Source organism: Phascolarctos cinereus, unplaced genomic scaffold (assembly GCF_003287225.1).
Source record: "Phascolarctos cinereus isolate Bilbo 61053 unplaced genomic scaffold, phaCin_HiC Scaffold_4;HRSCAF=312, whole genome shotgun sequence".
Taxonomy (NCBI): Eukaryota; Metazoa; Chordata; class Mammalia; order Diprotodontia; family Phascolarctidae; genus Phascolarctos; species Phascolarctos cinereus.
Genome location: NW_027555847.1, coordinates 683042207 through 683066634, shown reverse-complemented (window position 1 = coordinate 683066634; position 24428 = coordinate 683042207). Strand labels below are relative to the sequence as shown.

Sequence of the window (24428 nt, the reverse complement as noted above, 5' to 3'; positions counted from 1 at the left end):
ACAGGTGCAGCCTCACTCCTCTGGAGATCTCTTTGGGCCCTCTCTTAGACCCTAGTCTTCTCCAGCGCCCAGGATCCTCTCTGGGCTCCCAAGTCCTCTCTAACAAGAGCAGCTGACATTCTGTTCAGCATGGGGGTTTGACCTTTCTTGTGCTCCAAACCCCTCTGGCAGGCTGGCCAAGCCTGTGGACCCCTTCACAGAGTCAGGTTTTTAAATGTATAAAATGAAATACAGAGGAAATATGAAGGATGCAAATTCTATTGAAACACAGTTATCAAAATATATATTTTTTCAAGTTCACAGACTCCCAGGTCAAACACCTTCTATGAAGTTTGCAAAATGCTTGGCTCTTATCATCTCAAATGATTTTACCATAATCCTGTGGGGGAAGATATTACAGGTATTATTTATTATCCCCATTTTACAGATGAAGGCAATGAAGGTTTAGAGAGGTAAGTGGTCACGTGGCATAGGACTGGGACTTGAACCTGGGGCTCTGCTCACTCCCAGATCAGTGCTCTTTCCACTTACTCTACTATGCTTTTTTCCTAAGACTTTGGATTCTTCCTGGAGATGCCAACCCTAATGAGACAGAGCACCTTTGGAGGGGTATTGGTCACAAGGACAGGGCTGGGACTTGAGGGCCCATCTACTAGGAAGATCTGAATGAAAAGAGACTAATTGCCTTGGTATTGGGGCAGGAGCTGAATTATTGTGCCCCAGGGAAACTTCATGGTGGAAAGAAGAAATATGGTGGGTGTCCTTTCGCTCTGGCAACCTGGCACACCCATAGGAGTCATCTAGATTTCTGCCTCCTCGTTCTATTTTTCTCCTCCCTCTCTGCCATGCCCCTTGCTCTCAGCTCCCTTATCCTGCTGCTCTGTCGCTTATGGTGGCAAGGAATCTCAGAAGGAATTGGAAGGACTGTCCTCCCAGTCTGCCAGGGCCCGGGATTTGATCCGAAGTTTATGGGGCAGGGAGGATTGAGTTGTAGTCTTGGCTCTGCCCCCAGGATGGGGGCAGGGTGTTCTGGAGGAGGGTGCTGCAAAACCAGACTTTGCCACCAAGAGTCCATCGTTGTTGCCCAAGACCCAGTGCTCAGAGCTCTTTCCCTGCCCAGTTGGCACTGATGGCCCCCACCTGGGACCGGGTTCCAGCAGAGGCAGGTAGGTGGTGTGCCCATCTGGTAGGTGGTAGCTGAAGAAAGCTGGGGAGCACCCCTCTGAGTTTGGCCTTTTGGGGTCGGGCACTGATAGCTCATGAGAGAGCCCTGGGGAGCCCAGGCCCACCACCTCGTGGGAGCTCCCGTAATCCCTCTGGACCAGCTCCTTGGGGTCTGGGCTGCATGGCCTGAGGGGTCCTCTATCTGGTTGGGCTAGTTTACTCTCAGGCCCCTGGGAGGCCATCCAGGGGCAACTCCACAGCAAGGCCTGGAGGGTCTGGGGGGTGCCAGGGCCCAGCAAGCCAAAGTGAAACTTGAGAGCCAGCAGCTCAGCTCGGAGGGAGGCATTCTCCTCCTTGAGAGCGGCTAGCCGTCCTTCCACAGCCACGTCATTCAAGCGCCGCTTCTCCCGGGATCTCTTGGCTGCCTCATTGTTCTTACGCCTCTTCTCCCAATATGTGGTGTCTTTCTTCTCTTCTGGCATGAACTCTCGCTGGCGTCGGGTGGCGGGCACAAAACTACTTCTCTGGTTTCCCCGAAGGGCCTTGTTCTTGCCCTGGGGCAAATCCATGAGTCTCAGGAATCCCATATCCATGATTCCCACCCAGGGAGCTGAGGGAGAAGAAGAAAAATCAGTTGCCCAGGTTGATCCTGACTATGATGTAGGACCACAGCCCCAGCCCCTAATCTCCAGCCTGTTGCCCAGGTTCAAGGTCCCCACCCTTCCCAGGATGAGTCAAGGGGTTCAACCAGGTAACTCTTTTAATCAACCCCTCCTCTAGACTTTGTCAGCTTCCCCCTGGGAAAACAAACAAACAAACAAACAAAAATAGCACAATGGATGGGAGGGGGAGAAAATTTAGAACTCAAAATCTTATGGAAGTGAATGTTGAAAACTAGAAATAAATAATTAAAATTTTAAAAATAATGGAGTTTTGTTATAGCTTGGGAAATATACATTTCACAGCTGATAAGGTCAGGAACTGTGAGGTGGCTATTTTTTTTTCTGTCTAGTAACTAAAAGGGAGCCAGAATAGGAAGAAAAGAAACCAGTGGTGATAAATGTTTCTGAAGGGCTTCTGGGTGGCAGCAGATGAGATGCAGGGACTTTGGAAAGAGTCAAGTAGGCATGAACAGAAGGAGGAGAACAGAGGGAACTGTTCCTGAACCACGGACTGTTCCGTAGGCTCCATCGCTTCCTGTTTGGGGCGACAGAGATTGAATTGTCTCTGTGATCCAGACAGGACTAGGCTTTCAAACTTTGATGCGGTCACACTGAAGTTTTGCCCCTTCTGTATCAGGAAATAATGGTTGCACACCTGAGAACTCACTGCTGTGGGGTAGGAGATGATAGTATCCAAGGCATGGAATTCTGGTACGTTCAGTGTAAATAGTAATGATGATAGTGATAGTAATAATGATGATGATAGCTAACAGAAAGCACCTACTGTGTGCCAGACGCTGTGCTAAGCACTTTACAAATATCATCTCTTTGGAGCCTCACAACAACCGTGGAAAGTAGGTGCTATTATAACCCCCATTTCATACAAGAAGAATCTGAGGCAGATGGAGGTTGTGGCTTGCCCAGGATCGTGCAGCTACTAAGTGTCTAAGTCTAGATTTGAACTCAGGTCTTCCTAATTAGGACCAGCACCTTACCCACTCTAACACCTAGATGCCATCCAATAGGCACATCCCTGGTATACCTTTTTACTTTTAGCTAAGACTGCATATGTGCTGATTTAGCAGTGTAGATCAAAGACAACATAGACTCATGATTCTTCACACTTTGAGTCTGGGAGGAGTTTTTTGAGAAATGAATAGTGAGAGTGCCTATTGTTTTTTGTATTTATCTTGTCATTTATCTTGTGATTCTATTTTAAGCAAATGCCCTTTTGCATTACTATGATATATGATTTTTTGCCTCTCTAGGAGTTGAGATTTGGAAGGAAAATGGGAGCCCATGAGCAATAGAATATGAACCTAACAGGTCTTAGATACCTGCAGTTGGTATTTAGGGGTGTTACACTATGTAGGACATGAAATATGGCATTGAAAGAAGAATATTGGGGGCAGCTAGGTGGTGCAGTGGATAGAGCACCGGCCCTGGATTCAGGAGCACCTGAGTCCAAATCCGGGCTCAGAAACATAACACTTACTAGCTATGTGACCCTGGGCAAGTCACTTAACCCCATTGCCTAGCCAAAAAAAAAAATGAAAGAAGAATATTGGTGAAAAGTTTTCCCAATAATCCTCAGGAGGAAATAATTGGGAAGAGGGTCAGGAATAAGCTTTATGACATATGTCTGTTCACCAATGCTTGGAATATGACATGTTAGTGCTGTGAAGCATATTTTAAAAAATCTCTTTTTTTTACTATGCCCAAAGGGCTATAAAAATGTGCATACCCTTTAATCCAGCAATAGCACCTGTAGGGCTATATCCCAAAGAGATCATACAAATGGGAAAAGGACCCATATGGACAAAAATATTTATAGCAGCTCTTTTTGTGGTGGCAAAGAATTGGAAATTGAGGGAATGCCCATCAACTGGGGAATGGCTGAGCAAGCTGTGGTATATGAATGTAATGGGGTACTATTGTGCTATAAGAAATGATGAACAGGCAGACTTCTGAAAAACCTGGAAAGACTTGGATGGACTGATGCTGAGTGAAGTGAGCAGAACCAGGAGAACACTGCACCCAGTAAAAGCAACACTGTGTGATGACCGATGTTGATAGACAGCCCTTCTCAGCAATGCAAGGATCTAAGACGTCTCTGAAAGTCTCATGATGGAAAATGCCATCCACATCCAAAGAAAGAACCATGGAATTTGAATGCAGATTGAAGCATACTATTTGCTATTTTTTTTCTTCTGTTTTGTTTTGCTTCCTCCTTCTGGTGATTCTTCCTATTGGTTCTAATTCTTCCTTACAACACGACTAATGTGAAAATATGTTTAATAGGAATGTATGTGTAGAGCCTATATCAGATTGCATGCCATCTTGGGGAGGAAGGTGAGGAGGGAGGGGGAGAAAATTTAAAACTCAAAAGCTTATGGAAGTGATTGTTGATAAATCAAAATCAATTAATAAATTTTTTTTAAAAAATCTGCTCCTTAGTTTCTCTAGAAATATTTTAAAAATATGATTTATCTGGCCTAAAACCTTTTCCAAACTTTTCTCTCTAGGAAAGTGGAAAGAACAAAAGTTGAGGCCATGCTTTGAAATAGAATAAGGGTAATAACCAAACTTAACTCTTTTCCAGATAAAATCATTTCCATCCTAACCCCTGAAGTGATTGACCCCATGACCCACTTAAGAAAAATGTTTTCTCTTTTGGAAATTCAAGGTTAAGATATTGATCATGATGCAAAAAATCTTACAAGGAAGTGGTCCAAAGAGGAACTGAGTGGCAACTGTTCTAGAACGTTACTGTCATTTCCTTGTTCAAGATTCCTGTAAGTGTTATCTCAGATTGTCTTGGGGCAGAAAATCATGTGAGGGAACATGGAGGATCATGCCAATTTGGACATCTCTCTCTAAGTGAAAAATGACTTGGAATTAGGTTAATCTTAAAATAAAATCGTTTCTGGTAGATATAAGCCTAAACCACAAATTACATTATTTTTTTCCTACAACAGTTTAATAGTGTTGTGACTCACATACTGACACCTTGTAGAAACCGACAGAAGCCTAGAACTGCTTCTCTTTGAAAGATTATCATGAATTGGAAATTAAAGCCTATCATTTGGGGAATGGCTGAACAAATTGTGGTATATGATGGTGATGGAATACTATTGTGCTACAAGAAATGATGAGCAGATAGATTTCAGAAAAACCTGCAAAGACTTACAGGAACTGATGCAAAGTGAAATGAGCACAACCAGTTGTACATAGTAACAGCAATATTGTGTGATGATCAATTGTGAATGACCTAGCTATTCTCAGCATTACAATGATCCAAGACAATTCCAAAGACTTACGAAGAAAAATGGTATCCACCTACAGAGAAAGAACTGATGGAGTCTGGATGCAGATCATGGCATACTTTTTTTTTTACTTTATTTTTCTTGTTTTGTTTTTTTTTCTGTGTTTTCTTTTACAACATAATTAATATGGAAATACGTTTTGCATGACTGCACATGTGTAACCTAATTCACGGGTGGGGAACCTGCAGCCTCAAAGCCATATGTGGCCCCCTAGGTCCTCAAGTGCAGCCCTTTGACTGAATCCAAACTTCACAAAACAAGTCCCCTTAATAAATGGATTTGTTCTGTAAAACTTATACTCGATCAAAAGGCCACATCCAAGGACATAGAAAGCCACATGTGGCCTCAAAGTCACAGGTTTCCTACTCTTGAATCCTATACGAAATTTCTTGCCTTCTCAATGAGGGGGAAAGGGAGGGAGAGAGGGAGAGAATTTGAAACTCAAAATTTTAAAAAATGAATGTTAAAAATTATTTTTACATGTAATTGGGGAAAAAAATAAAATAATAAATTTTAAAAGCCTCATTCTCAAATAAAAAAAAGGCTGTCATAGCCAACTAAATAGAGGTGAGAGACCTTTTAAACTTTTTTTTTTTTAGGTAGGCAATGGGGTTAAGTGACTTGCCTAGGGGTCACACAGCTAGTAAGTGTTATGTGTCTGAGGCCGAATTTGAACTCAGGTCTTCCTGAATCCAGGGCTGGTGCTCTATCCACTGTGCCACCTAGCTGCCCCCCTTTTAAACTCTTGTAGGAAGATTTTTGAAGGGGAGCTATCCTAGTCTTGTTGATTTCTGATTTTGAGCAAAAGTCAAGTCTGTCAGACACAGTAAGGAGTTATTTGTGCATATCTATTCATGTCTGTATGGGTGGCTACCTCACCTTGTGTGTTATATATAGTAAGTCTTATATTAGGGCAATACAGTCCCATCCATGAGCAGCTTTAAATCACCTACTGCTTTGGGACCAACGTGATTTCAGTCAGCACCAGGGTGTCGGCAAAAGAGGTTGTGCCTACCCCTATGAGCCCAGGTGATGGGTAAGCTCTCTTTCCCTATTTCTTAGCATTGGACAGCAGACCTGGGGAGCAGATTGCCAGTGGTTCAGTTCCTCACTACTTGGAATTTCACAACCCCCCTAGTTCTCTCTCCAGAGACTCCCTACTGGCCAAAAGTGTTGCTTGGTATTTTTCGATGTTATTGTGGGTTGTTTCAGTGTCTATCAATCTGTCCTGTGTTTAAAGATAAAAAGGCCTAACACTGTAACTAATCTTAAAATCAATAGCTCCTCCGCAGCTAGATAGCACTGTGGTTGTAGCTCTGAGTCTTATGCCAGGAAGATTTGAGTTGAAAGCCAGTCTCAGATAACTTCCTAGTTGTATGACTGAACAAGTTGGTGAAACTCTATGCTTCTGTTTCCTCAATTGTAAAATAGGGATAATAATAACATTTGCCTCCTAGGGTTGTTGTGAGGATCAAATGAGATAATATTTGTAAAGTGCTTGTAAATATTTGTAAAGTGCTTAGTACAGTGCCTTTCACATAGTGGGCTAATAGATCCCTCCTTCCTGTCTTCCTATTTCCGTTCTTTCTTCATTCCTCCCTCCCTCTCCTCCCCCCCTCTCTCCTTCCCCCCTTCCTTCTTCTCTTCCTCCCTCTCTCTCTTCATCCCTTCTTCCTTTCTTCCTCCCTCTCTCCTTCCCTCCTTCCCTCTACAGAAAAGGAGTTGGTGACCATAAGACCACAAAGATCACCCTTACCCCATGAGACCTCTATTCTTACTCCAGAGATCCTTCTACTTATTTTGGAATGCTTGACCAAAATTGGTCAATGGACCCACCTTTCTGAGAGTGGCTAACCTATGTGGATCTCCAGCAACGGGAAATGAGGCTTTTCCCAGAAAGACAACAGCACCTCAAAATACCAGATTCTCTGTCATAAAGGTAGAGTTAGACTCAGGCTCCTGCTGCTCAGTCAGGGAGCTTTGAAAATAGATCCTCCACTGTGCAGTAAGGAGTATCCAACTTGGGAAAAGTTGAAGGAACCTCAGACTGAGGAACATAGAGTGTAAAAACATCCCTGTCTCTGGAGAAGCCAGCATTTCTCTTGTGCCCACTAGAGAAATAAATGAAATGTTCACATTTTTGAACAAAATGATTTGGTGAAGGGAAGGAGCCTTGTTTAATTTAAATTAAGTGTATTCTATGTATTTTTGTATGTGTGAATGAGTGAATGAATATTGATAGCAACGGAAATATTTGTTTCTTGTGCTTTCTATGAGTTGGTATTATGTGTTCAGTAAAAAAAAAAAAAAAGAGGTACCAAATACATAAACAGAACTGAAGCTGGTTTCACAGTTTTCCTTCCAGTGACTCAAAAACAGTGAAGAGAAAAAAAGAAAAGTGATTTTATACTTTGAAGTTTGAGGCTCAGCCTGATCTCCTGCTTCAGAACTGCTGCTAGGTCATTTTCCTTTCAACTCCTTTCTAGTCTGGAAAGAATGAGGCTTATTTTAAATCAAAAGGCAAGTAATTTGGGGAGGGGGGGAAGCAAAATTTCATCTTAAGGGTTTGGTTTACCTGACCACAGCAGGCTTTCCTGAATGATTTGCTAAAATTTAGTTGCATAAGCAAATTAGAAGCAAAATCACCTAAAAGGAACTAGAATACACCATGGGTTTTCAAATTCTTAAGTAAGAAACTAAATTGGAAACATTTGATGGGGCAAAATGGGAAAGCGTAAACACTGAAGTTTCAGCTCAGATCTAAGAAAACTGTGCTAATTTGCAAAAGAGATTCAAGAGAATAAAAGGGAACTACAGCTGAAAAGAATTTGAAAAATGAATTGAAAGCAAAGAAGTGGGAAATTGACTGTCAATTCAAGAAATCACAGCAGTAGAAAGTGAAATACTGAGTCAAAATACATAAAGAGAAATGTAGTTCAGTGATTTCCAAGACTCAGGCAGCAGAAAAAAAGAGAATTAAAAAGGAAATTCGAGATTGTTTACACTGACAAGATGTGTAGACCCACAGCTCAACTAAAAGGCAATGAGAAGTCTATCAATGAATTCTGAAAAATAAAAATTCTGAGAATTCACCTCTGCATCCAGTATCAATGCATGGGAACGAGTTTTAGCTGAATATTTTTGAATAAAGCTAAATCTGCAGTTTTGACTGGGATGTACATAAAAACCTAGAAAGAGACCACTAGTTGGAAAAACCATTGTCTTTATGACAGGAGCCTTTTGAATCAACTCCGGGTGGGTATGCCCTGTGAAACTCCATGAGAACTCTCCTCTCCTTGCTGAGAGTGTCTAACAGACTGAGAAACTCCAAGAGGATAGAGCAGGTTCCCCATCTCTGGCACAGAGCATGCTCCGAGGTCCAGAATTTCTTGAATGACCAGCTATGGGTCATACATGGTGATCTCACTCATCAGCGTTAGTTGTACAGTTCAAGAAGTCAAAAATTCCTTCTGACCTATGACCATGGTGTTATACCTGCAGGATCTCAGTTACAGAACATCCGCCTACAACAGGTAAGGAGCCTGGACCCTGACTCAGGGACCGATTTGTGGGAGCTCAACTGCCCACAGCAGCCTAGTCAGCTCAGAGTATTTCTGGAATAATGCCAGATATTTAGTATTAAATAAAGAATTATGGAGTTCCTGGTCTTTACAGCCACATCCAGGAGCAGTGTGCACAGTTCTGAGATGCAGATGCAGTTATGGCACTTGATGAGAATTGTTGGATTCAACAAATAATAAATAGCGAGCATACTCTCCAGATGAGAATGATAGATGCATCAAAAGAATCAATACAGTCAGGTCCCAATTAGTACAGATGATGAATCCTATTAAATAGATGCATTATTTGAATTTGCAATGCAGATTTCCATTGAGCTGGAACCAGTGACTATATTTTACATAATTATAATGTGAATTTAAATACATATGACCACTTCACAGGATTCACTGTTAACACTAATTGAGTTTTGGCTGTATACCGGCTTCAGAATATGTATGTCTTCCGTAATAGCTATGGCTAAAGGGACCAGAATGTCTTCCTGCCAGCTGACTAGCAGGACAAAGTTCCACTAGCCTTTAAATTGGACTAAATTGATCCCAGATGTCTTTGTTGATCTGCATAGCCTTCTGGTTACTGTTAGAGAGGAAAGGGATGAAGAATCGAATGTTTGAATATTGACTTATCTCTACTTATGTCACTCGGTCCACTGTTATAGCATTGACAATGAATAGCCTTTGTCCTCTTACTGTTTTGCTGCATTTGATGTATTAAAGCAAAACAAAAAACTCTAAATGTTGGGCCAACAAGAGTAATGCAAGTTGGCATTGATTAGCAGGTACGAAATTGAGATCTTGAATTACTAAATATAGAAAATGCTCTAAATTGTGCAGAATCACAAAAGAGGGGATTCTGGAAACAATTTTAAAATGTTTTCTTTTTAAATTTTACTAGAAATATTAAGAACTATTCTTTATCCAGCCTAAAAATTTTCAGACTTTTCACTTAAGGAAAGTATAAAGGATAAAAATTAATGTCTTCTTTTGAACTAGAGTAAGAATGATAACTACACTTAACTCTTGTCTAGATAAGATCATTGCCTCCCTAACCCCTGAAGTGATTGGCCCCGTGACCACCTAAAGACAGTGTTTTCTCTCTTAAACTCAAGGTTAAGATCATAATTACAGGAAGGAACTTTTAAATGGAAGTGGTACGGGAAGGAAGTGGCCACTTCAGGAATGTTACTGTATTTTAATATATTATGATATTTTCTTTGTTCAAAATTCCTATAAATGTTATCTCAAATTGTCTAGGGGCAGAGAATCATGTCATAATGCGTGGGAGACCATGCCAGTTTGGAAATACCTAAGTAAGAAGTGATTTGGAATTAGAATAAGCTTAAAGTAAATAAAATAATTTCTGGCAAACTAGAAATTGCCAAATACATTATTAGTATTATTTTCTTCCCCTTTGGCAGTATTAAGAGGTAACTAAAACCTCACAGAAATCTCTAAGAGTTTGTGGGATATGATTCATTGTTAGAATATGGCCTTTGAGAGGATATATATCTTGTTTAAAAGACTTTCAAAGTAGGATATGAAGGTACTTCCTTAGAATACTATTCATGTGCACCTGAGAATTCTCCAGGTATACTTGGAGCAGCACCACTGGCTGGTGTTGTTGATATTGTTTTCACTGAAGCAGAGCCTGGGAAGTCGCAATCTCAGATCTCTCTGGGAGTAGCAGGTTGTCAATCCCTTAGGATTTCTAATGCTAGGACTTTCACTTTTGTTTTCATTCAATGAAATGCACTCTAAACTAAATGTGAATGAATAGGACTTTGAGGGCCTGAGGAGTCAGGAAGGAGATGAGAATCTTAGATGGGTTGAGGGCTGAGCCAATATAATGAATTATTCATGCCCTTAGACTATATGATACAAAAACCCAGGATGAGACACTGAGAGTGTACCAGAAGGAATGACTTAGAGCTTCAGAAACCAGGAAAGGAGGCTCTGGAGCAGAGAGATCTCTTCTACTCCTGTGCAAAGGGAGGCAATTGGATCAGCTTGGTCTGGAAGTGTTATCTGGTATTTTATGCAGAAGTTGCATTTTGAGCCAATGAAAAACAGGTATTCCTTGGGAAAGGAACACCCTCACTTAATATTTTACTCTCATGATGGAGAGGAAGGCTGAGGAGTACACCTTGATCCTGTTTTTGTCAGAGAAAACCTGCTCAGGAAAGTGGAAGTGACAGAAACTTTGAGAAGCAATGATAGCATCATCTTAGTGTTTGTAGTACATAAGGCAGAAGGCCAGACAGGGAGAAAGAATATGAAGCATATATTACCTATACTTTAGTGGGTATCCTAAACCTTGGAGGAGTAGATTTCAAGGAATTCATTGAAAGTACAAATATGATCCCATGACCTGAGACTTTGAAAGGAAAGTTGGTTCAAGAGATTGGAGGTTTCAAGAACGATATTCTAAAGACAAAATTGCAAATGGGTGGACACATTATTTAATCTCTCTAGGTATCAGCTACCTTATCTTTAAATAGGTGGGCTGGACTAGACAAATCTCGAACATCCCTTCCATCTCTAAATCATATAGTTCTTTTATTCCCATGAGAAATCAAATGGGAGGGGCAGCTAGGTGGCGTAGTGGATAGAGCACTGGCCCTGAAGTCAGGAGGACCTGAGTTCAGATTCGGCCTCAGAACAAGCACTTGACACTTACTAGCTGTGTGACCCTGGGCAAGTCACTTAACCCCAATTGCCTAAAAATAAAAAATTAAAAAATTAAAAAAAGAAAAAAGAAATCAAATGGGGAGGTGTCTACAGAGACTGATGTGGCCACACAAGGAGCTCAGCATTGAGTTCAGATTTTAAAAGGGCAAATAAGAGAGGTAGAAATGTGGACAAGTAACTGAGAATGAATTTAAAAATGTGACTTAGTCCTATCAGAATAGTGTCTGGATGGCTAAAACCCAGAAGGGGTTGAAACTGACAATAAATGATAGCAGTGACATTAAAAAAAAATGTGCAGATTAAAAAAAAAAAACAAGAAAGCATTGGCCCCACTGATCAGGCTGGATAATGCAGTGATAGGAGATGATGGGGAAATAGTAGAAAAACTCAACTCGCATTTTTGCTTCTTTTTCCCCTCTATCAAGGAGAATGATCTCAGTGGGAAGAATAAAAGAATAAACATGGTTAAGGTAACTGAAACCCAAGATCAAGGAGGAGATATCTGATCTTTGAGTTAAGCTGCCTCAACTCAACTCAACATTGAGTTCAAGTCACCTGGTCTAAATGAATTTCATCCCAAGGCACAGAGAGAATTCAGATGTAAATTCAGTGAGTATGTGTTAAGAAACTACAGACTGATGAGGCTCTTTTTTCCCTGAGCAAATTCCAGAATGGATGATTTGGGTAGTACTTAGAAAAGAAGTCAGTGTGGGATCAGGAAGATGAATCAGACTAGCCTCATCTTCTTTGACAGGGTTGCTAGGTGATAGAGTAGGGGAATAATGTAGACATAACATACCTGGATTTCACTAAGGCATTTAACAAAAATCTCTTATGATATCCATGTGGATAAGATAATAAGGCATGGACTAGATGGCAATAGAAAGAATTCTTAACTAGATGAATGATGGACCCGAAGAGCATTAACTCATTTAACATTGCTTAACATTGACTTAGAAGGAAAGCTATAGAGGTCTTTCTTCTCATCCTGTGCTGTTCCATATTTTTAGCAACAACTTGAATAATGATTTAGAGCCATGTTTATCAAATTGGTAATTGATATTAAACTGAGAGGACTTGTTAATGCATTGGGTGTCAGAATCAGGATCAAAAAAGATATCCATAGGATGGAATGATGGCCTAAATACAATAAGATGAAATTTAGTACGGATGGATGTGAAGTCCTCCATTTGGATTTTTAAAAAAAGCACTTCACATGAAAATATTCTGAGAGTTCCAGTTGACCACAAGCTCAGTATGAGTCAATGGTATGATGTGACTTGGAACTCAAAAGTTTATAAAAATAAATGTTGAGAATTATCTTTACATGTAATTGAGAAAAAATAAAATACTATAAAGATAAAAAAAATAGTGTGATGTGGTATCAATCTAAGGGAGGCACTGTCCCTAAAGCCAGGAAGGAGATAACACCACTATCCTCTGCCCTGACCAGACACATTTTTGAGATTGTGTGCAAATCTAGGCACCACATTTTTAGGGAATGACTCTGACCAGGCAGAGGAGGCTGACAAGGACTTAGGGGACTTGGAACCATCAATATGAGGACCTTCCTTGCCAATGCCAACCTCTCCACTTGTGTTGATCCCAAACCCTGCTATCTTGTTGGGGACCTTGCCCCTTAAAGTATCCCTTCTCTCTCCCTAATTTTCAATCTCTTCCTATCCACGACTCCTTTCCTCCTGCCTAGGAAATTTCCAGATTACTTCCATTCTTGGAAAAGAAAATTCACTTTACTCCCTGTCTCTTCAAGTACCAACCTATATCTCTCTTCTCTTTTATGTCCAAACACCTTCAAAAAGAAAGAAAGAAAAATCTGTGTATTCTCATTGCTTCTACTTTCTCACCTCCCACTCATTTCTCAGCCTCTCACAAACTGATGTCTGTCCCTATCACTTGTCTGAAACTGCTCTCTGCTCTCTCTCTCTCTCTCTCTCTCTCTCTCTCTCTCTCTGATCTTTTTATTGCCTTATTCAAATCCAATGGCCTTTTCTTAGTCCTCAGTGACCTTTCTAAAGCATGTGACACTGTTGACCACTTTCTCTTCCCAGTGTTTTCATAATGCAGCTCTATCATGGTTCCCTTTCTACCTGTTGGACCAATCCTGCCCAGCGTCCATTGCAGGATCATCATCCGTGGCCCCCCTTTCCACTCTACTACTCCATGGAAAGGTATACCCCAGAATGATATCCTGAACTCTCGCCTCTTCTACCTTCCCTGTCAGCACCCAGGATTCAACTCTGATCTGTATACAAATGCCTTCGAAATCCACATTTTCAGCCCTCATCTTCCTCCTGAGTGTCAGCTTTGGATCTCCATGTGCCCTGTGGACATCTCCAGCTGGGTTTCCCAAAGGCAGCTCAGATCCACCATGTCCAGAGCTGAATTCATTATCTTTCCTCCTAAATCCGCCTTCCTTCCTAACTTCCATATTTCTGTTGAGGGTAGTCCCTAACTCTTTATCTCCCTCATCCCTCACATCTAATCAGTTTTCAAGATTTGTCAATTCTATGCTCTCAGCATTTTTCACATCTGTTCCTGTCTCTCCACTCACACTACAATTATCTCAGTTCAGGCACTCAATATCTCTCACCTAAACTCTTTGCGGGGGCAGCTAGGTAGAGCAGTAGATAGAATGCTGGGCCTGGAGTCAAGAAGAACCGTCTTTGTGAATTGGACTCTGACTTCAGACACTTACTACCTACGTGACCCTGAGCAAGTCACTTAACCCTGTCTGCCTCAGTTTCTTCATCTGTTGTGTTCTAATTGGTGTTCTTGTACATAATCTTTCCCCTCTTCAGTCCATCCTCTGTACAGCTGCCAAAGGGACATTCCTAACCCCTCCAAATACCTGTAAAAAAATGGCTCTAAATAAAGGGACATTCCTAAGCATAAATCTGACCATGTCACTCCCCTGCTGTAGAAATGTCAGTAGTTTCCTTTTGCCTCTAGGATAAAATACAAAGTCCTTTTTTGACATTTAAAGCCCTACACAATCTGGCTCTACCTCTGCCTTTCCAGGTTCTTTACACATTATTCCCCGCTCTGTGTGCTAAGCAAGCCAGTCTATTTGCTGATTCTGTACCTGACAATCCATTTCCCCCATCCCATGCCTTTGTATAGCCTGTCTTCCATCGCTAAAAGGTTCTTCTTTCTCACCTAGAACTCCTGGAATCCCTAACTCCCTTCGAGACTCAGTTTAATACCTCTGCTTTGAGAGACCTTTCCTGATTTGTTCTTAGCACCCCTCCTTTACCCCCCAAACCTCTGGTGTTTATTTAGTGGATGCCTTTCATTTATTTATCTGTGAACATGATGTTTTCCCTAGGGAGACTATAAACTCTTTGAAGCAGGGGCTGTCTCACTTTTATTCATATATTCCTAGGCACAGTTCTGGCACATAGTAAGTGCTCAATAAATGTTTGTTAATTAAGTGATTGATTGATTGATCAACTGAAGGACCTGGGACTATTTTGATTGCAGAAGAGAAGGCTTAAGGAGAAGGCATGCAGTTTTCAAATACTTTAAAGAGTCTCATGGAGAAGAGAAATTAGACTTTTTCAGAGGGGGAACCAGGACCAGCAGGGTGAAGTGACAGGCAAGCAGATTTCAGTTCCATCCCAACAACTAGACTTGTTTAACAAGGAAATATAGACTGCTTCACTAGGTGCTGAGTCCTCTTTCACTGGAAGTATTCAAGCAGAGACTGATGATGCCAGGTACAGTAGAGGAGCTTTCTGAATGAGGACAGGGTGGGGTGAATGAGCCCAAGGTCCCTGTCAGCTCTAAGATTCTCTATCTGTTTTGGTTTTGCTCACTGACCAGAATTGGGTGTTGAGACAGGGGAAGGGGAAAGATTGGATTCAGAATGAATCTGCTCCCTCATCTCCACCCTCTTGTCTTTCACTTCAACCTTTCCCCTTCCCTAGCCCTCATCCCTCCATTCTTTCTTCCTCCTTCCTCTTCCATCGCCAGACTGGGCAGTGAGGCAGGGTGAAGAGAACAGAGCTCCCCGAGGGAAGCCTGGCTCAGTCAGAATTCTATCTCCCTGAGATTTCCATCTGGAGCCCTTGTGGTTCGGTACTGACAGTAGCAGCCAAGATAGGGCGTTGCTTTGTACTCACAAAAACTGTTTTTCTCATTAATTTTGGCATGTGAGGGAATCAATCTGTGACTGAGGCAGGTGTTGGGGCTACTGCTGTCCTGGAGGGGGAGTGAATGAAGTGGGTCCAATAGAACAGCCAGGGAATGAGGAGTTTGGAGTCAGAGACTCTGGTCATCTAGATCCAAGCAGGGCCCTCTTGAAAAGAGGAAATGGAGACTAGGGGGCTAGAGGGCAGACAATGTGCCATAGCCCTCTTTCATTGGTCAGTCAGTCATTTCAGTCATGCCTGACTCTTCATCATGCCATGTGGGTTTTTCTTGGTGAAGACACTGGAGTGATCTGCCATTTTCCATAGACCTCAGGAAGAAGGAACACACCCCTGACCTAACCCCCATTACAGAAAAGCCTACGTGAGGCTGGATTGAAAAGTTCCTCACCCCACTCCCGGTGAAGAATCACTTGGATTTCTCATAAATAGGGTGCCACTTCAGGATTAGAAGTCTCTCCTCTCTCCACTCCATCCTCCACACAGCTACCTAAGTGATGTTCTTACAGCACAGGTCTGAATCTACAGGTAGGTAGGTCACTCCCCTACTCAAGAAACCCTGGTGGCTCCCACTTAGTTCTAATATCATATACAAACTCCTCTGTATGGGCACTTAAAATCCTTTTCAACCTGGCCCCAACCTACCTTTCCAACCTTATTATACATTATTCCCCTGCTCACACTTTACAGTCTAGTCAAATTGACCAGTTGACCTCTTTGCTCTTCTTCACACATAGCCCTCCAGCTCCCATGGCCATGCCTTTGTGCTGGCTGTCTTTATGCCAGGAATGCCCCACCTCCTCATCTCTGCCTCTTAGAATCCCCCTGCTTCCTTCAAGAAGCAGCTAAGGCACCTTCTTCTACACTAAGCCTTTCGAGATCTCCCCATCTGCTAGTGCCCTCCCCACATGCAAATTTCCTTGTATTTATTTTGAATATACTTAGTTATGTACCTGTTGTCTCCCCTGATAGAATATAAGTTCCTTGAGGGCAGGGATTATTTTCATTTTTGTCTTTATATCCACAGAGCCCAGCAACATGCCTGGCACCTAGTAGTGCTTACTAAATGCTTATTAATGAATTGATTTTTAAATTATAGGATTTATGTGTAGAAGGGAGCTTATTCATCCAACCCCCTCATTTTATGGATGAGGAAACTGAAGGTTAAGTGACTTGTTCAAAGTCACAGAGGCAGTACACGTTAATGTTGAGATCTGAACCCAGGTCCTCAAACTCTTTCCAAACTAATCTTCACAGCCCACTTTGGCTGAATCCTCAGCAGACAGAGAGACTTGGGGAGAGGACAAACCTTCTGCATTGTTAGTTACCCAAGTCAATCTGACTCCTTTGGGGTTGGCCAAAGAGAGCTACATTCTATATATCTGGACTCACATAGGAACTAGTGAAAGACAGGTAAGTTCTGAAAGAAGATGGACAATAGGTGGAAAGACATCTTGGCTCAACAGTATGATAGATCAAGGGACCTGACTTCTGGAAGGAAGGTTCAAACAGTGACGGTCTCAGGACAAAGGTTTCCAATCTGGGGCAGGTGCATCTCCAGCAGATCCAAGAAGGTTGTCAAGGGGGCATGGGGAATGTTTGGTAACTATACTATCCTGTTGAAATATTCCAAAAACAGTCATGCTAATGACAAAGTGGGTGGATGAGAGGGAGAAACAGGAGGGAGTGCAACTAAAAAATTTGGTAGAGACAGTTGAAGGATGATTTTCTACTGACCCAAAACAAAAGAATGAAATTTGAATAGGAAACCTTTTTCATATCGAGCTAGAAAACAATTGGCAACAGCAACCCATTGGAAATTGACTAATGGACAATCATTCCAAATTGATTCCCAGTCAATGAAGCTACAAAATTTTAGGTGTACTCTTGGAAAAACCTATCCTCTTTTTAATAAATATGCTCACCAGGCTTTAATGCTGGAGGAGCAGTAGATAGAGCCACTGGCCTTGGAGTCAGGAAGACCTGAGTTCAAATCCAGCCTTAGACACTTTTTAGTTCTGTGACCCTGGGCAAGTCACTTAACCTCTGCCTGAGTCTGCTTCTTGGTCTGTAAAATGGGGATAAAAACAGCCTTTACCTCATAAGGTTGTTTGTAGGATCCGTAGACCATAATGCACTTTCCCAACCTACAAGCACTGAATAAGTCTTAGTTTTATCATCAGCATCCTCATCCCAGTTCCCAATCAAGTCCAAAGCAAAAAAGGAAAATAAATAGGCTAAACATGTCATGTGAGAATCTAAAAGAGTATGCTGAGCATAAAATTATTGGTTGACCAACACCTCCGCCCTCCCAAAAAACACCCAACCAGTATTGAAGGTCTCATTAATTGGTTTGACCATATTCTAATAAGCATTTAACATCATAACACTAAAAAATTTGCATACCTAAAAATGGTCTTCTTTATGAAAAATGAATCTATTTTTGCATATATGCATATGAATGGAAAAATGCTAGAATTTATTTCTTTTCATATTGAGTAAGGGTTATGGGAAGGTTAATGCACACTCCTCTCACCTCCGCCTCTTAGATTCCCTAGTTTTCTTTATGATTCAGCGCAAAGACCACTTTCTTTCTCTTTCTTTCTTTCTTTCTTTCTTTCTTTCTTTCTTTCTTTCTTTCTTTCTTCCTTTCTATTTTAGGCAATTGGGGTTAAGTGACTTGCCCAGGGTCACACAGCTAGTAAGTGTCAAGTGTTTGGTCTGAGGGCGGATTTGAACTCAGGTCCTCCTGACTTCAGGGCCAGTGCTCTACCCACTGTGCCACTTAGCTGCTCCCAAAGATCACCTTCTATAAAGAAGACTTTCTTGATCCACTTACAAGAACCCTCCTTGCCTCCAACATCACCAAACCACCCTAGCACCTTCTATCTATTTTGCATCTATTCTGCATGTCCCTATATATCCCCCTGGAGAGAATGTAAAGTCCTTAAGAGCAGGGACAGTTTTGCTTTTGACTTTGTAACAACATCTAACACAATGCATCCACAATACTTGTTGATTGACTGGTGGGCATTTCATTTCCTGTCATTAACCCTAACCCTGGGTGGTCATTGTTCTTGGTACTTGAAGAGGACCCAAATGACATCACCATGTTGGAGTCAAGGTACAGTGTCTCAGACTGTGGCTGATCAGACCAATACAAGCTTGGAAGGCTCTACCACAGGTCAGGCACAAATAGTCTATGTGAACATTTGCAGTAGAGATGTTTCTAAATTTGCACTCCTAATCATAATTCAAACCTTAACCCTAACTCAGATTTTGACCCTGAGTCGTAACCTCTCTAGGGACCAGAGAGGAGGAGTCTATCAGCTGAGACATTCAGTCTAGCTGGGTAATTCTGAACAAATCCCACAATGTTTCTAAGCGGTGATGCCCCCGTGAAGGGGAAGAAGGTCACACTGCTCAGACACAGTTCCCCAACTAACCCAGGGTGGCTGGGGATGCTCAGCCTACAATTCCTTTGTCTGGAGGGTGGGGATCAGGCCATGGAATCAGAGGTAAGAATAAGTATCTGAGAAGGGATTGGCAAAGAGTCCTTACTGCCACTATAGTAAACTCAGCTCTAGCCCTCTCCTCTTCTTGCCCTCTCTGTCCACCATACCCTCCAGACTCCTCCTCTCTGTCTTCATCCCAGACCTCTTCCTCTCACATTTATTCTATCTTATGGTGCTTAATTAAACCTGACTTTCTCCTGAAGACACCACCTCTCTTGGCCCCTTCTTCAAAGATTGGTTGCTACTTTTCCTTACACGCGGGGCCAGGCAGAGAATTGGGCAAACGTGGCATACTTTGTCCTCTCCATTGCCACTTTCAGACCTGACCACCCTCACTCAGAAGCCTTTTTCCTGCATCCTACACTTTCCCTCCAACCCGTTCATAGCCTTGTTGCTATTATCTATGGATCTTCTGTTCCCTCTTCCTCCTCTCCACTAAGGTCCATACCTCATTCACAGTCTTCTTCTCCATCCTGGATTCCCAATTCCTCAACTTACCCACCTCCCATGATCTCTGTCTTCATTGTGACTCAACCACACAAAAGAATGTCAGACTTTAGACTTCCCCCCACTCTATGGAATTTTCCTTCAGCACTAGAATCCCTAGTTATGATTCTGGCCCTAGCTAGCTCTAACTCTAACCTTCACCCTCTCCCTAATAACTTGCCTGCCCAAAACTTTAGTCTCCTTTGTCCTATCAGGTTGTCCCAGGGAGGGTTGTCCACCGGTCAGGCTTTGCCTCCCTCCAGTGTGTCCTCTCCCACCCTCAGAGGTCCCAATACTACCCTGTACCCAAGTCACCAGAGAATTCAGGAGAGGAAGCAGCCAGGGGCTGGGCAGGCCTCCCCATTGTTAGGGGCCAAGGTTTGCAGGCAGTACGGCCCCCATGCCCTCTGTTGCTAGGGCCAGGCCTGAGGCTGCCCACATCACAGAGGGACAAACAACATCCGTTCCCATGTGGATTCTGTGCCTGAGTTCTCTCCCCCCATCCCAGGCCAGACACCTATGCCCACACAAAGCTCAGCGGAACTGGGAGGGGCAGACTAATCGTGAACCTGTGGAGTCCAGCTCCCTAACCCTTCACCTGTAGCTGTCCCCGCTTACCTCTGTGCTCTGGGAGCCAGCTACCTGGGGGAATGGGCAAGGCAGTCATTCAAAACCTCTCTGGGGACTGAGAGAATGAGCCTGCCATCTGGCAGCTCTCCCTCCTAACTGGTCTCCCTCCCTCTGATATCTCCCTTTTCCCATCCACTGCTCCCACAGCCCACAAATTAACTGTCCTAATACACAAGTGCAACTGTGTCTCCTTTGACCACTGGATCCTTTGAGCGGTCTGGTGAAACCCACAGACTACTTTTCAGAATAGTTTTTAAAATGCAAAAAAAAAAATGAAGTGCATAGTATTAAAAAAGAAAGCAATAATATTGAAATAAAGATGTAATTTCCCCCCATCACAGTTCATAGACCCTAGATTAAGAGACCCTAGAATATAGTATAAAATACAAACCTCTTAGCTTGGCATTCAAGGCTCCTTAAAATGTAGTTTCAGTCTACATTCTATACATCCTGGCCAAACTAGGCTCCTTACCATTCTTTGATCCTTTGCCTCAAATGTCCTCCAATGCAGCCATTTGTTAAAATCTTTTTGTTGTTGTTATTCAATTGTTTTAATCATGTCCAACTCTTCATGACCCCATTTGGGGTTTTCTTGGTAAAGATATTGAAGCAATTTGCCATTTCCTTCTCCAGCTCATTTTACAGCTGAAGAAACTGAGGCAAACAGGGTTAAGTGACTTGCCCAGAGTCATACAGCTAATAAATGTCTGAGGCTGGATTTGAACTCATGAAGATGAGTCTTCCTGATTCCAAGCCCAGTCCTCTATTACCCACCTTCAAAACCCAGCTCAAGCACCTCCTCCTTCTGACAGCCTTTCCTGAATCTCCCCAATCAGTATTAAATTCCCTCAGCATCAGGCTTTCCCTTGCACTTTGGCTAGCCCTCTCTGATAGACTTTTGCTGAGATATTGAGTATTACAAGCGATCTGTGTTGGTGTCCTAGTCTTCCACTGTAGACTGTAAACTCCATGAGGGCAAGGATGAAAATCTAACTACATTTGGCATCTCCCTGGTCCTTTGCACGACCACACTCCATCCCCACCTTCACAAGTCAGAAGCTAGGTGCTCAGTGAGAAAGGGGCAGGCTCCTAGTTTTCTCCTTATGACCTTTAGACTCCCAGGCCCCAGCTGGGGAACAGAGTAAAGGCTCCAGGAACCTCAAGCTAATCTGGCCCTGTAGCAACTATTTTGGGGGAGGGGGAGATGGTGGGGGAGATAATGCAACCTGAGTTTATTTTGAGATGTTGGCTCTCGCCTCTGCTCAGCTCGGGTCCCTAAACTGGGCCTTCCTGTGGTCGAGGGAAGTCTCAGGGCAGGTCGACCAGCCCTCTGGTTATGAGCTGGAGGATTTGGGCAGGAAGGAGGAGGAAGAGGGGGCAGGGAGGCCACAGAGCGTGAGCTGTCTCCAACACGGTTAGTCATCCCAACACCTCTGAGCCCCAAGGAAAAGGGCAGTGAAGATCCAAGCCCCAAGAGAGACCTTTCCAAGATGGCGAAGGAAGAGTGATCCATGGCTCTGCTCCCTTCTGCAGCAAAGAGATGATTTCTGCCCCCTCCCTGCTCTGCTAATGATCTCTGTGACCCAGGCTTCAGATATCTTATGGCCCTTCCAATGTAATCTGATCCTCTTCATTTTACAGATGAAGAAACTGACACCCAGAGAGGAAATGACTTTAGCAAGGTCACACTGGGGATAAGTGGAAACCAGATCATCTGACTCCAAATCCAGCATTTTTTAACCTCCCACATTATATGGACCCTTTGTTGCATTATAAAGCTCATTCTTCATTGTAAAAGTCATTCCTCTGAAAGGAGGTTGAAGCTAAAAGCATAAAAAGCTTTAAACAAGGTTAAAATTCTAGTTCCTAGCTCCATCCTGTGACCTTGAGTAAGTCACTTCCCTTCTCTGTAAAATGGGGATAATATTTGCCCAGACTGATCCCAAGGGATGCTTGAGAGTGCTTTTTCTCCCCACCTGCCTTAATGACTGCAGGCTTAGATCCTCCCACCCCCTTCCCTTCCTGCTGTGGGCTGTCAAGCCATAAGATCAAGTAAGGAGCCAGACCCTGACCTAGAGGGAGAACAAAGGACATTTATAGGAAGGGAAGTGCTTTCAATGGAGAACTCCCTGGATCTACCCAGGAAAGCCAGCAAAGGAACCCCTCCATGAAAATAGAACAGCCCTGGTAGATGGGACAGAGCTGATGAAATCAAGCACTTAATCTGGACTCTGGGCTTACCCAAAGTGGTGGATGAAGCTGGCTCCCTCTCTTGTAAACTCTTGACCAATAAACACTTGGCACCTAAAACAAAGATCATCAGAGCTGGGAGGGCCCTTAGAACACAGGATGTCAGGGCTGGGAGGGCTCTCAGAACACAGGATGTCTGAGCTGGGAGGGCCCTTAGAACACAGGATGTCTGGGCTGGGAGGGCCCTTAGAACACAGGATGTTAGAGCTGGGAGGGCCCTTAGAACCCAGGATGTCAGGGCTGGGAGGGCCCTTAGAACACAGAATATCTGAGCTGGGAGGGCCCTTAGAACAGAGATGTCAGAGTCAGAGGGACCTCAGAACATAAAATGGCAGAGCAGCAGGGTACCTAAGAGAGCATCTGGTCTTCACTTTGTGGGTGGGAAACCCCAGGCTCAAAGAAGAGACTTGTGTAAGGCCTCACAGCTAATTAATTAGTGTCAGAGTCTTGGCTAAAATCCAGATCTCCTGTTTTAGCCTTTAATTTGCCATCCAGGAGGGCAGGGCACTTCCCCTAGAAGTCCAGCCTGAGAGGCAGGTTTTATGTCAGTCTTTGAAAGGGAGGCCAAAACAAGGAGAAAGGCCCAAAGGCCAGAACCCCAAACCTGAAGCTCCAGGCAGTTATTGACTAACCCTGGAGAAGGTGGCCCGAAGCTGTTGGCCCTGAATAGGGGGTGATGGGTGTGCTGTGGTTTCCCTCCTTCTTTCCTATTTTTCTTTCTTTATATTCCTCTAAGCTCCCACCCCTGTATTGGGAGGCCTGTCCAACCCCTCTGGAAGGGCCTCTGATCATCATGGTGGCCAGATGGACTTCTGGGTTGCCCTGTAGTTGATGTCTCTTCTCCGAATACAGTAGTAGGAGGAGGAGGGTAGTGTAGTACTAGTAGGTTGTAGTACTAGGTATTAGAAATAGTAGTAGCTGCAGTAGTAGTAGTGGCTAGCATTTATACAGCACTTATTATGTTCCAGGCACTGTGCTAAGCACTTTACAATTATTATCTCATTTTATCTTCACAACAATCCTGGGGGGTAGGTGTTATTATTATCCCCATCTTATGGATGAGGAAACTGAGGTAAATAGAAGTTAATCAACTTGTCCATGCAGCTACTAGGGTCTGAGACCAGATTTTGCCTCAGGTCTTCCTCACTCTGGGCCCAGTGTTCTATTCACAAGCCAATTAGCTGCTTAGCTGGTTCCCTCACCCAGTGGTTTTAGACCTAGAAGTCATGGGTTTGATTCTAAGCTCCTCCTCCTCCTCTCTTTCTTGCTTTCTTTCTTTCTTCTTTCCTTCCTTCCCCCCTTCTCCTTCCCCTTCTCCTTCCCCTTCTCCTTCCCCCACTCCTCCTCCTTCTCCTCCTCCTCCTTCTCCTTCTCCTCCTTCTCCTCCTCCTTCTCCTTCTCCTCCTTCTCCTTCTCCTTCTCCTCCTCCTCCTCCTCCTCCTCCTCCTCCTCCTCCTTCTCTTCTTCTTCTTCTTCTTCTTCTTCTTCTTCTTCTTCTTCTTCTTCTTCTTCTTCTTCTTCTTCTTCTTCTTCTTCTTCTTCTTCTTCTTCTTCTTCTTCTTCTTCTTCTTCCAGACCTGTGATTTCCTAAGAGTGGAACTTCTGGTGGAAAGTTCTCTCCTGATACAGTACAGTCAAAAAGCATTTATTAAAAGTACCTACTATGTGCCAGGCAGTATGCAAGGCACTGGGGGTAAAAAGAAAGGCAAAAACAGTCCCTGGGGCTCACAGTCTGATGGGAAAGACAACCCCAAAACAGCCATAGGCACACAAAACATAGGAGATGATCGTAGAAGAAAAGCATTTTAACTAAGGGGAATTGAGAGAGGTTTCCTGTAGAAGGTAAGACTATTTGAGGCATGGGAGACAGCCAGTGATGGTGACTGGAGTAGGGAGATGGAGCATCTCACATGAAGAACAACAAAGAGGTCAGTGTACCTAGCCTGTAGAGTCCACAGAG

General features: G+C 43.1%; 1 protein-coding gene across 1 annotated transcript in view; it reads right to left on the bottom strand.

Moving 5' to 3' along the window:
* Positions 1-240: 240 nt before the first annotated feature.
* NFILZ (NFIL3 like basic leucine zipper) overlaps positions 241-24428 on the bottom strand; it is a 45579-nt gene continuing 21391 nt past the window's right edge. The window contains exon 2 of the mRNA XM_020978157.2: positions 241-1774. Coding sequence (XP_020833816.1) covers positions 906-1757 — 852 coding nt within the window. The 5' untranslated portion in view covers positions 1758-1774 and the 3' untranslated portion in view covers positions 241-905. The remainder of the gene's footprint in view (positions 1775-24428) is intronic.